At 51.9% G+C, this 13326-nt stretch overlaps 1 protein-coding gene across 1 annotated transcript; it reads left to right on the forward strand.

Annotated features, from left to right (window-relative positions):
• Window positions 1-3801: 3801 nt before the first annotated feature.
• ZFP64 (ZFP64 zinc finger protein) lies at window positions 3802-12538 on the forward strand. Its single transcript, XM_053993293.1, has 6 exons — window positions 3802-3885; window positions 4702-4941; window positions 6961-7122; window positions 7440-7502; window positions 8001-8252; window positions 10521-12538. The coding sequence occupies exons 1-6, from the start codon at window positions 3834-3836 to the stop codon at window positions 11810-11812; spliced, it is 2061 nt and encodes a 686-aa protein (XP_053849268.1). The 5' UTR covers window positions 3802-3833; the 3' UTR covers window positions 11813-12538.
• Window positions 12539-13326: the final 788 nt, after the last annotated feature.

Raw genomic sequence — 13326 nt, forward strand, 5'->3', positions numbered from 1 at the left:
TTTGATGAAGTGGCAAAAGTGGCTCCAGCTCCCGTGGGTACTCCCAGCTCCGAAACATTTACACATCCCAAGGGAATTCTGAAAAACACCACCGAGCCTTTAGGTACTGAATCACAGGCAACTATTTTGAATCTTTAATTTTTTTTTTCCTATATCCTTTTCTATGAGGATGTCAGAACTAAAATATGGAATATGCTTTTCCCACTTGGTTCCTATTACTTGTAAAGCATTCAAAAGCTTCCAGAATAAAATTACCTCTATGCCCTGCCAGGGAGCAGGCAGAGCTCCACGGAGTATCAAGGGAGTCCCTCTGCTGGTGTTGCTTTCCATTTTTAACCCAAATATAATCATAAAAATGACTAAATGTGAGACTGGAGCTGTACAGCCTTAGATCCAGCATTTATTTGTTATCATGTTCATCCCAGTGGAGTTTTACCGTGCTTTTATATTTATACAAAAAGTGCTGAAATCTATTCCATAAATTAAGGAGTTCATTTTCAGGTGTGACATATTCATCATCATCATCATCATGTGAGTTTGTTTTCAAACTTTGCTCATATGAGAGCAGCCAATTTGCATTTTGGAAAAAAAAAAAAAAATTGAGAGAGGAATGCAAAGAGGTAAGAGGTGCAGGAAGCTGAATTCTGCCCTGAAATTACATCCCTTACTTTTCTATCCCAACTGCACATTTTCCATGGGGGGAAAGGCACTGAGGCACATTTAACCCCATAAACGCCTGACATTTCCCCTGGGTGGATTTGGGTCTGCGTCCTGACAGTGAAGAATTAAACAACTCAACAAAAAATACATTTCCATTTTGTTCCAGCATTCGTTTGAGGCTTAATCACAGTTGTCAATGTGCCATTGCAGTGAATAACATTTTCATATTGAGTTATTTTACAGTTCCTACAGCAGTAAGGAATATCTTAGGGTACTAACTGATTGTTTTGGCTTTATTTATTGTACAGGAAAGCAATGACATTGAAAATATTGTATAAACAGCAAATACACTGAGCAGCAAAATCCCTACCCTGCATTATGAATGGAAATGACATTATTTTAAAACATTTGAAAAAAAATCATCATAATTATATGTTCTCAACACAGAGACAAATTACCTATTATTTTAACATAATTAATTTGAGCTCAGAGCATTTATGTTGCTGTGTGTGTCATTATCCATCAAAATGCTAAAACTTGGGGGTTGAATCTTTTAAGTTTTTTCTCCAAATCTGTCGTTTGTTTGTCTCCACATTCAATACCTGAAAGTTTTAATTACAAATGACATTTCAGTTTGTTGTCTGGCCCCTAGGCCACATTTCCAAGCTCATCTTGCACCAGGGCCTTCAAGAGAGAGCTCTCCCTCTTCAGTGACCTCAGGCATGTAACCAAGTTTCTGTTCTTTCCCCAGGATACGGGTGGGTTTTGAGGGGATTTTTGCATCTTTTGGTATATCCTGATCATTTATTAATTTATACTGCTCTGTAATGTATTTTTCTCTTTCAAACACACCCTCCTCCATCTGCTGTGAAAGGCAAAGGCAGCAATGAATGGTGTCCTGTTTCAAGGGTCAGGGTTTCTCCTCCTGGCTGGCTGAACAGGTACCTCTCTTCCCAGCACCTGCACAGGTTTGGGCTGGGTTTTCTCTGAGCTCAGCCTGGGATCCGCTGCTCCTGTGTGCTCTGGGGTGACAGGAGATGGATGGAAGCTCTGCATGAAGGCAAAAGTCCACCCATTTCTTGTCCTGTCTCCAGGAGAGCACTGAGGCCACGGCTGTCCAAACTGTGCAAGGAACGCCTGTCTCTGGGGCTCTGATGAGCTCTGACTTTTCCATGCCTCTGGTTTTCTTCTCCCTTGTCTCTCATGATTGACATTTGTCTGTTCTGGGCCTTGTTTGCTTGCACTGCACTTGTGGGGAGCCCGGAGCAGTGCAGTATTTTCATGTCAGCCGGGTTAAGGGTGAGGAACATTACACATGCACACTGATTTATGCCTCAGAGGCTGCAAATCGTGTCAAGTGTGATCTCAGCACAGCTCTGCTCCATGACTCAAGCGCTCGGTGCAGTGTTACACTCTCAGACATCAATCCTCAGCCAGGCAAGGGAGAACTCTTCCAGAGCATCCAGAAAGTCCTGGGCTGGGAGACTTTAATTAGTTATTCATGAGATAATGATGGTGTTTGCAATGTTCGTGCCAAAGCCAGAATCCCATAAGCACTGAGCTTGGAAAAGACCTCCAAGCCGTGCCCCTGTCCCCAGCCCAGAGCTCTGAGTGCCACCTCCAGCCCTTCCTGGGACACCTGCAGGTATGGGCACTCCAAACCCCCCCGGGCAGCCCCTGCCAAGGCCTGAGCACCCTTTCCAGCAACAAATGTCCACTCTGAGCCTCCCCTGGCACAACCTTTTATCCCAGTCCTTCCATGATTCTATTTTGCGGGGCCATGTGTCAGGAGCTCCTGTGAGCAGCTGTGGGTCTGAAAGCTGCTGTTCTCTGCAGCAATTTCTTCAGTATTTCAAGCTCTGTGTTGTGTTGAAGTCGGTGCCAGTGACTGTTTTTTCTTCTTCTGACCGTCCCTGTAAAGCAAAGCTCAGAGAGAGGGATCTGACAGCCAGAATTCCCTTGGGACACCAAAGGCCTTGACCCTCAGGCACCTGCCCAGCCACTGCTGCTTCTGCTGCCATGCCTCTCCCCCTCTGCTTTTAACCACCTGAAAAACCTTTCCCAGCACAGCCATTACCAAAACTCAGGAATCCCTATGAAAAGCATTAATTTGGCCCCACCTCATCTTCTCCCTGAAGGAAAAGAGGCTGAGAATTCCCACGTTTGCAGCGTGCTGGGGAATTCCAGCGGTGGGAAGCACAGCACAGGGACCTGAGCAGTGCACTTTGCTTCTGAGCCAGCACTTTGTGCAGGACAGCAGGGAGGAGCGATGGAAGGAGTGGAGGCAATTCCCCTTTGCAACGCCACAGCGGCTCGGCTCATCTGACTCTCCTGTTAGTTTAACGCATGCCGTTAGTAGTGTCCGATTAATAACACCGCAAACAACGCGCCAGGCACAGCGGGGCTCAGGCTGGGGCCGGCAGAGCTCGGGGCTCAGGATGAAGGTGCGGGCAGAGCTCGGGGTTCAGGATGAAGGTGCGGGCACAGCCCAGGGCTCAGGATGAAGGTGCGGGCACAGCCCAGGGCTCAGGATGAAGGTGCGGGCAGAGCTCGGGGTTCAGGATGAAGGTGCGGGCACAGCCCGGGGTTCAGGATGAAGGTGCGGGCAGAGCCCGGGGTTCAGGCTGGAGGTGCGGGCACAGCCCGGGGTTCAGGATGAAGGTGCGGGCACAGCCCGGGGTTCAGGATGAGGGTGCGGGCACAGCTCGGGGCTCAGGATGAAGGTGCGGGCAGAGCTCGGGGTTCAGGATGAAGGTGCGGGCAGAGCTCGGGGTTCAGGATGAAGGTGCGGGCACAGCTCGGGGTTCAGGATGAAGGTGCGGGCACAGCCCGGGGCTCAGGCTGGAAGTGCGGGCACAGCCCGGGGTTCAGGATGAAGGTGCGGGCACAGCCCGGGGCTCAGGATGAAGGTGCGGGCACAGCCCGGGGCTCAGGCTGGTGCCGGGCACAGCCCGGGGCCGAGCAGAGCCCGGGATTCACCGCCGCCGCTCCGCTGCCTCACGGCGCTGCCTGCCCGGAGCCGCTGACGGCCGGCACCGCCGCAGCCTCGCAGCCGCCACTGAGCATGCTCGGCTCCCGCACATCCGCCGGCGCCCGGCGGCCGAGCGGGGGGAGCGGCGCCGGTGCCGGTGCCGGCGGGCTCGGCCCGCGCAGGAGGCGGCGGCGGGGCCGCCATGAACCGCGGCGGGGCGGGGGCGGCGCCCGCCTTCCCCGGCCCCGTGCAGTGTAAGTGCTGCGCCATGCGCGCTCCGGGGCCCGCGCCGCGCCAGCGCGGGGGAGCCGGGGCCTGCCCGGGCCCCGAAACCTGAGTAGCGCATGAAACGGGCGGGAGCGGAGCCCGGGAACCTGGCTGGGGGGCGGGGGGGGAAAACCCGGGAACCTGCGTGAGAGCTGCGGGGCCGGAGCGGTCAGTGCGGCCGGAGCGGTCAGTGCGGCCGAAGGGGTCAGCGGGGCCGGAGGGGTCAGTGCGGCCGAAGGGGTCAGCGGGGCCGGAGCGGTCAGTGCGGCCGAAGGGGTCAGCGGGGCCGGAGGGGTCAGTGTGGCCGGAGCGGTCAGTGCGGCCGGAGCGCGGCCGGAGCGGTGGTCCATGGGTCCTGGGTGATGGTCCGCGCGTCCCGGCCGGTGGTCCGTGGATCCCGGGCAGGGGTCCGCGGATCTCGGGGATGGGTGCTCCACGGGCACTGGGCAGCGGTCCGTGCATCCTGGGGCATTGCCCGCGTGGATTGCCCACGCTCCACGGGCGCTTAGTGGTGGTGTCCGTGTGTCCCGGGATGGTGGTGTCCGTGGGTCCTGGGGGATTCTGCACGCTCCCTGGCTGCTGTCCGTGTGTCCCCGGAGGGCTCCGTGCAGCGGTGCCGCAGCCCGTGGGCGAGCGCCCCCGCGGCACCCCGAGCCCCCCTGGGCATGCATCCCCGCCGCCCGGGGGTCCCGCGGTGCCCGGCAGCTCGGGGTGCCTGGGCGGCAGGGTGTCCCTGTGCCACCCGGAGCGGTGTCACCCATCACCGTGCCCCGGGACGAGCTGAGTGTGCCGCGTCCCCGCAGTCCCCGGCAGCACCACGGTGCTGGTGGAGCTGACCCCCGACATCCACATCTGCGGCATCTGCAAGCAGCAGTTCAACAACCTGGACGCCTTCGTGGGGCACAAGCAGAGCGGCTGCCAGCTCACCAGTGCCACGGCCGGCACCACCAGCACCGTCCAGTTCGTGTCCGAGGAGACCGTGCCGAGCACGCAGGCTCAGAGCACGAGCAGGACCATCGCCTCCGAGACACAGACCATCACAGGTACCCCCAGACCATCACAGGTACCCCCAGACCAACACAGGTACCCCCCAAACTGTCACAGGTACCCCCAGACCATCACAGGTACCCCACAGACCATCACAGGTACCCCCCAAACTGTCACAGGTACCCCCAGACCATCACAGGTACCCCCAGACCAACACAGGTACCCCACAGACCAACACAGGTACCCCCAGACCACCACAGGTACCCCACAGACCATCACAGGTACCCCCCAAACTGTCACAGGTACCCCCAGACCATCACAGGTACCCCACAGACCAACACAGGTACCCCCAAACCAACACAGGTACCCCCAGACCATCACAGGTGCCCCCAGACCATCACAGGTACCCCCAGACCAACACAGGTACCCCAACCCTGCACAGGTACCAAAACCTACACAGGTACCCCAAACCGTCACAGGTACCCCCAACCATGCACAGGTACCAAAACCTACACAGGTATCCAAACATTCACAAGTACCCCGTCACATGTGCCCCAACCCTGCACAGGTACCAAAACCTGCACAGGTGCCCCCAGCCCTGCACAGGTACCCAACCCTGTACAGGTACCCCCAACCTTCACAGGTACCCCCAGACCTTCACAGGTACCCAACCCTGCACAGGTACCCCCAACCTTCACAGGTACCCATCCCCACACAGGTACCTAACCCTGCACAGGTACCCCCAGACCTTCATGGTACCCAACCCTGCACAGGTATCCAACCATCACAAGTACCCCCAAACCATCACAGGTACCCAAACCTGCACAGGCACCACCGTGTCACCTGCCAGGTGCCAGCCCTCTGTCCCCATCACCCAGCTGAAACAACAGTTTTCACATCAGCTGTCACGTAACCTAGGAAATGAAACAGTCCTCTGCTGCCTTCTTGGGTTTGTCCTAACAATGGTTGCTTAATTCGCTAATTGAGGTACAAGTTCTCTCAGAGAATTGCTCAAGTCTGTTGTGTTGTGGAACCAGCTTGTGCAAATTAATTAAAATTGTCAATACTTATGAAAAATACTGAAATTACTATGCATTTTAATTTTTTTTAAGAGTGCTCTAGATGGAAAACACACACAGAATTGCTGTCAGGCACCCATCCAGACCTTTTTATGTGAGAACACTGCATTCCCTAACATTGCTCCTACAACTAATTGGCAGGAAAAATATTACTCAAAATTTCTGCCTGTGTGAAGACTCGAGTGAGGTCCTGATCCTGGAGACATTTAAATAAAATTGGGATCTTGTTCCGTGTGTGAAGGTTTGCTCTTCTATATATAGTTTTGTTTTATTTTGGTGTGGGACCTTACTAAACCCCAAATTATTTGACTCTAATTTGGATAGACAGGTTAAGGCAGGGAATCTGGAAGAGCAGTGAAACAAACTGAATTCAGGGCCCACTTCCAGGAATTTTTGTATTATAATCCCTCAGCTCAGTGTGGGTTTTGGGTGAGTCATTTTTCTGCTTCATATTTACTCATCTTTAAAATGAGGACAGTTCTACCCATTTGCCCTTTTGGGCTATAGTGTTCTTTAATTGATTTAAAAGCTGCTACTTTGGCTGAGATGTTTTCACCTGTTATTCTTGTGAGTAACAGCTAAAAACAGTAGAGTTGAAAGAGGCTGAACTTTTTCAACAATTACAAAAATAATTTGTGTGATGCCTATTGACAACATTTTAAATATAAATAATGATTTTTTTTTCTCATTTGGGCTGTAGTACAGACAGAATTAAAAACAAATATATCTTTATTTGGTATTTGGAAGAGAAAAACCTTTTTCCCTTCCTCCTCCCCCAGGTAAATAGGAACCCAGCAACAGGAATGCTGCTGGAAAAGAACCAGAACAGAGAATTCATGAAACTAGACAATAATTAGATTTTTTTTGTAATCTGATTAGAGAAGGTTTTTTTTTTAATCTGATTAGACTTTTTTATCTGGTTAGAGAAGTTGTTTTTTTTTTTTGTCTGATTAGAGAAGTTAATGCTGCCGCATGAAGTTTTTTTTGTGTGTTTAGTTTCTGCCCCAGAGTTTGTTTTTGAGCATGGCTACCAAACCTACCTGCCCAGCGAGAGCACGGAGCCTCCAGCTGCCGCTGTTGTCTCTACACCACCAAAAGCAAGGTCCAAGAAATCCTCCTCCTCAGTGCCCCTGAAGAAACTCAGCTGCCTGTACCCAGGTGAGATGGGCATTGTGCCTTCTTTTTCATTCCAAGGTGGAGAGCTTTCCTCTAGTGGCACACAGGAGGTTTGATACCTGCAGCAGTCCTGGACTGACTTGCCTCTAAGGGAAGCATTAGAAAACTCGAGCTCACAGGTGAGCTGGTCACTGTTTTAAGCAGCTGTGAGTGAACATGATGAGGAATTAACTTTCTGTTAACAGTGAATTTTAAAGAAAATGCTGTTGAAAATAAACATGTCCAGAATATGGTAATGTATTTTTATTATTTTGCTAGATTTTCCTTGAATTTAATGATCTTTATCCTCCTGCTTTCAGGGTGCCAGTTCAAGACTTCCTATGGTATGAAGGATTTGGAACGTCATCGGCGAACACACACAGGTTTATGTTCCTGTATTTTCTTTTGGGTTGGCTTCCTCCTTTCAGCTTTTCACAAAAGCCATTTTCCTATGAAGCAGTGTCTCTATAAGCAGGGTGTAGAGGTGTCTGTAGTCTCTAGCATTGTCCTGGCCTGTGCCTGAGGAATTGCCTGTTGGGGACATGCCCTGTCAGGCACAGCTGAGGCACTGGAACACTGGAGGTCGACTTGAGGCACAGGTTAACTTCTGAGTGCACACCCTGAGTTTATCAGGGTGCTGTGTGGTGGGAGTGCACACACCTGCTTTGCTTTATATCAAAGCAGTTCCATGATTTTAGCTCCCAATTTCAGAGTTGCACAGGGAGAAGGCTCCAAAGGCTCTGCTGTTTGTGGCAGCTGTGCCTGCAGCCCCTACGAACGAGTCCCTTTCCTGGGACTGGTCAGCATTCAGCGTGTGCTTTCTGCTTTGCCACACGCCCTCCCCGTGCCCCGGGCTGAGCGTGCGAGTGCTGCTGTTGCAGGAGACAAGCCCCACAAGTGCGAGGTGTGCAGCAAGTGCTTCAGCCGCAAGGACAAGCTGAAGATGCACATGCGCTCGCACACGGGCGTGAAGCCCTACAAGTGCAAGCACTGCGAGTACGCGGCGGCCGACAGCAGCAGCCTCAACAAGCACCAGCGCATCCACTCCAACGAGCGCCCCTTCAAGTGCCAGATCTGCCCCTACGCCAGCCGCAACTCCAGCCAGCTCACCGTGCACCTGCGCTCGCACACAGGTGGGGATTTACTCACATCCATGGGCTGTAAAGGTTGGAGCGTCACAGAGCTGATTTTAAATCATGTATAAGTGTTCAGATCTCCAAAAGGGATGATTTGAGTTCCCAATGAGTGCCCCTTCAAGTGCCAGATCTGCCCCTCTGCCAGCCACAGCTCCAGCCAGCTCACGGTGTGCCTGCGCTCGCACACAGGTGGGGATTTACTCACATCCATGGCTGTAAAGGTCAGAGGGTCACAGAGGTGATTTTAAATCATTCATAGGTGTCCCCAAAAGGGATGATTGAAGTTACAAATGAGTGTCCCTTCAAGTGCCAGATCTGCCCCTACGCCAGCCACAGCTCCAGCCAGCTCACCGTGCACCTGTGCTCGCACACAGGTGGGGTTGTGCTCTCTGAGGGTTGGAGGGTCACAGAGGTGATTTTAAATCATGCATAGGTGTCCCCAAAAGAGATTATCTGAGTTCCCAATGAGTGCCCCTTCAAGTGCCAGATCTGCCCCTCTGCCAGCCACAGCTCCAGCCAGCTCACCGTGCACCTGCACTCACACACAGGTGCAGTTTTGTGTCAGTTTGAAAAGTCAGATGTCTGCTAAGGAAGGCAGGAGCCTCCCCTGAAATGGAAAATGTAAACCCCCTTCCTCCAAGTTATTATGATTTTGAAATTAAGGGGCTGTCAGGCAAAGATATGGGGATAGGAATAACAGTTCTTTACTAGGAAAATTAAAATACAAATGCAGTAGTACAAAAAAAAACAAAAAAAAACAGAGTCAGAGCAGGCCCTGGCAGGCTGTGGGTCAGGGAGGTGGCAGCAGTCCCATTCCATGGGGGCTCAGCCCTCCTGCAGTGCCAGCTGTGCTTCTGCTGGAGCAGGATCCTGGACAAGGCTGGAGTTTTCCTCTGGAGCTCCAGGGCTGGTGTGGATGGGCCTGGGCTCCCTCTGGGAATGCAGTGGGGAAGAAAGCTGCTCCTCTGGGAATGCAGTGGGGCAGAAAGCTGCTCCTCTGGGAATGCAGTGGGCAAAGGCTGCTGTGGGGTTCCCAAAGTCAGATTGGATCCAGGTAGGATATAATTCATCCTTGTCAGGTTGCAAAGCTGTCATGCACACACCCAATTTTAGGAGACAAGTAAGACTGGTATGTAGAATATATTTCTTACTGGAATTAAATTAATAATCCTCTAAAAGGTGAGTGTAATCCCCATTGCTCAGAGTAAGATCATCTTCACTTGTTGAACTAGTCACTAAACATCAGCTTCCTGTTCATTTGAGTGAAACTACTCTTAGAATTAATAATCCTGTGGTCAGACACAAGTTTTTATCTAAATCCTGGCAGTGTCAGTTAGGGATGGGCAGAAATGTAAAGAAATTCAGAGTAGACCACTCTTTAAACAAATAGGACCAGCATTTGCTATATTCTTTTTCATATATTGTGCTACCCTGTATATGGAAATTAAGTCATTGAAATATGAAGTGTGCCTTCATCAGCAAAGCAGATAAAAATTCAGTAGCTGAGTGTGCAGCTGAGGCTGTACAATAAACTAGATGAACAAACAGTGCATCTTCATTAATAAAGTCTGTTTAATACAGATAGTACACCATGTATCTCAATTATTAAACAGATACATGGATTAGCACAGTAGGCCACAACTTGATTTGAAAAATATTCAGTTAAACCTATGACATATGTAGCTGGATAAGCAAATTATGCAAAATTACACAGCTCTCACAAACTCTATAAAATATTAACTTCTAAAATAAATCAGCCATTTGTAGTTTGATTATTAAAGAGGATAAATGCTTGTTGAACTAAATATACTTTCTTTTTCCTCCTATCACCAAGAATGTCTTAGAACCTAACAACACAATTCTTCCACTTGCTCAAAATAATGCCTACCTAAAGACTTCATCCTCAGGTATTTTAGAGAACTGTATTTTTAGATTAAAGAAAGAAAAGGGAATAGTTATTTAGTTAGGTTGCTAAGTTGGCTTAGGGTTTTTTTTAATTGCTTTAGAACAACTTCACTGGAATTGATTAGGGATTAGCAGAGCTCCACCTTAACATGGTCATATTGTGACACCAGCCTGCAAATACAGAAAATGCAAAATAATGGGTTGAGATCTGAGTGTGTCAGACCAGGTGATAATTCCGTGTCACGAAATTTCTCTTGACTTTGAGAACGCGTTGGGAGCTCAGGACGAGGCAGCTGCAGGGGCTCTGTGCCAGCAGCGGCTCCTGGTGTCCCCTGAGTGACGCGTGGCTTCTGTTGGCAGGAGATGCCCCTTTCCAGTGCCAGATGTGCCCCGCCAAGTTCAAGATCAACTCGGACCTGAAGCGGCACCTGCGGGTGCACTCGGGGGAGAAGCCCTACAAGTGCGAGTTCTGCGAGGTGCGCTGCGCCATGAAGGGCAACCTGAAATCCCACGTGCGCATCAAGCACAGCATGGAGAACACCCTCAAGTGCCCCGAGTGCGACTTCCAGTGCGGCAACAAGACCAGCCTGCGGCACCACATCCGCAGCCACCAGCCCGAGCAGCCCGTCAAGTGCTCCGAGTGCAGCTACTCGTGCTCCAGCAAGGCGGCCCTCAAGGTGCACGAGCGCATCCACGGCAAGGAGCGGCCCTTCAAGTGTGACTTCTGCAGCTTCGACACCAAGCAGCGCAGCAACCTCACCACCCACGTCCGCAAGGCCCACGGCGACAAGGCCAAGGGCAAGAGGCACTCGCTGGACAAGAAGGAAGGAGAGAGGCCAAAGCAGGGCGGCTCCAGGCAGGTTGCCAAGCTGGACGCCAAGAAGGCCTTTAAGTGTGACCTGTGCGACGCGTCCTTCGTGCGGGAGGACTCCCTGCGCAGCCACAAGAAGCAGCACAGCCTGTACAACGGCTCCAAGAACAACGAGCTGGCCGTGCTGCAGCTGCAGATGGATCCCGGCCGCCAGCCCGGCGCCCCCGTCACCGTCAGTCACCTCCAGGTGCCTCTTCAGGCCGCTCAGGTGGCCCCCTACAACGAGGGCAGGGTCAAGATCATCGTGGGCCACCAGGTGCCTCAGGCCAACAGCATTGTCCAGGCCGCCTCTGTGAACGTGGTGCCGCCCGGGCTGCTGGGGCAGGAGGAGGTGCTGGGCAGCGGCCGCCTGCAGCTGCTGGGCCAGGTCAGCGTGCTGGCCCCGGCCCCGGCCGCGGTGGCCGCGGGGGACGCGGGGCCGGTGGCAGAGCCGGCCGTGCTGCTGACGGCCCACGAGCAGGGCGAGGGCAGCGCCCTGCAGCAGGCCCTGCTCCCCGGGGCTGCCCCCGGCCACGAGCCCCCGGCCAGCCAGGCCTTCATCGCCAGCTCCGGCATCAGCTGCTCCGACCTGGAGGGGCTCAACGCCCTCATCCAGGACGGGGCCGCGGAGGTGACCGTGGTCAGTGACGGCGGGCAGAGCATCACCGTGTCCACGGCCGCTCCTCCTCCGCCCATCTTCTCGTCCTCCTCCCACACTGAGGGCCCCAAGCAGGGCTATTCCATCATCCAGAGCGGGGCTCACACGGCCCTGCTGTGTCCCGCAGACTCCATCCCCGATTAGGGGCTGCTCTGGGCACGGGGGCTGCTCTGGGCACTGCTCTCTCCTGGGGCAGCGCTGGGCCTGGCAGGAACGCGCAGCACACGACTGAACGCGGGATTTGTCCTCCAGAGCCAAGTACCTTCCCCTTCCACGCTGTGCTTGTACACTAAAGCATCTTGTTTGTGAGGAGAAGGATGTGTTTGTATTTCTGTGCCTCTGCTGCACTCAGGGGCCCTGCCCCTTGGAAAATCAAAGCAGCCGTTGCCAGTGTCCCCAGGCAGTGACACCCCCAAGTGTGGCTCTTGCACTGTGCTGCCTGAAGAAGAAATCCTCCCCTTGTGCTGAATTACCTCCACAGCAGCCTTGTTGTTTGATGCTCACCCAAAAAGACAATAACCGGGGCCCTTCTGGAGTTTGTTGGACTGAGGTCTCTCAGCTGTGTGCTCTGTGTGCATTCAGTGCCTGGCTGAGCCCTGAGGATCCCCCGCTGCTGGCTCTGCTCCAGCCCAGGTGAGGTCTGAGGGGCTGCTCCTCACTGTCGGTAGGAATTGGTGGCGCCTGGCACTTGAAATGCTCTGCAGAGCCCAGGTGATTGTTTTCAGAAAGCAAAAGAATGTTGTCCCTCTCTCAGTAGTAACTAACTTTGTCAGCAACAACACAAATCGTCTCTGGCGTGGTGATGGCTGTCACAGGTGCCTGTGAGTTAAAGAGCAAAACAACTGGAAATATATTTTTTACAAACACTACTTACCTTTTGTTTTTATTTTGATGCTGCCTGTTGGGAGTTGCATGGGTGGTAAAAGTGTATTACAGATTGGGTCTTCTTTTCACATTAAAGGAAAAGATTTAATTTAATTTTTTTTTTTTTTTCATCTTCTAACCCAAGGTTTTTCACTCCAGCAGAAATTCAGGTTGAATCACAAGGAGATGGTAATTCATTATTACATTTATAAGATTATTATATATATTTACAATAAGTATTATGATATTCATAATTCATTATGGACATTTCTCTGATGAAATAATTCCAGGCTATATTTTGAACTATGCAATCGCCCGTGCAAAGGTGCCACAAACTAAAAGCAGTTCCTTTCCCCATGCTCGGTGCTGGAGGTGAGCTCTGCAGGCAGGCTTTCCTCACTCCCAGTGTTCCGTGTCATCCATAGGTGGTGCCAGAGGCCCAGGGAAGCTCTGGAGTGTGCTCTGGGCTCCTGGATGATATCTCCTCTTCAACACTTCCCTGTAAAAACTTTTCAAAATTCAGCTTTTTTAAGACATTACCAAATGCTCAGCTGTAAAAATCTCACTTAAGAGAAAAAGCTGCAGATAAAAAGAAATGCCCAAAGCTTTCTGCAAGAAGCAGATCTGTGGCCAACACTTAACCTCACAATTTATGTTAAAATATTTTGCTCCCTGTTAATGAATTTTAGCCAGTTCATAGTTCCCAGCTGTACGACTGTCGGGCGCTACAGGACTGATAAAACCCGAGGGATTTGGGCAAAGCTGCTGCTTTGAAGTGCAGTTTGTCTGTGCTT

This window comes from Vidua macroura, chromosome 17, assembly GCF_024509145.1.
Source record: "Vidua macroura isolate BioBank_ID:100142 chromosome 17, ASM2450914v1, whole genome shotgun sequence".
Classification (NCBI taxonomy): domain Eukaryota; kingdom Metazoa; phylum Chordata; class Aves; order Passeriformes; family Viduidae; genus Vidua; species Vidua macroura.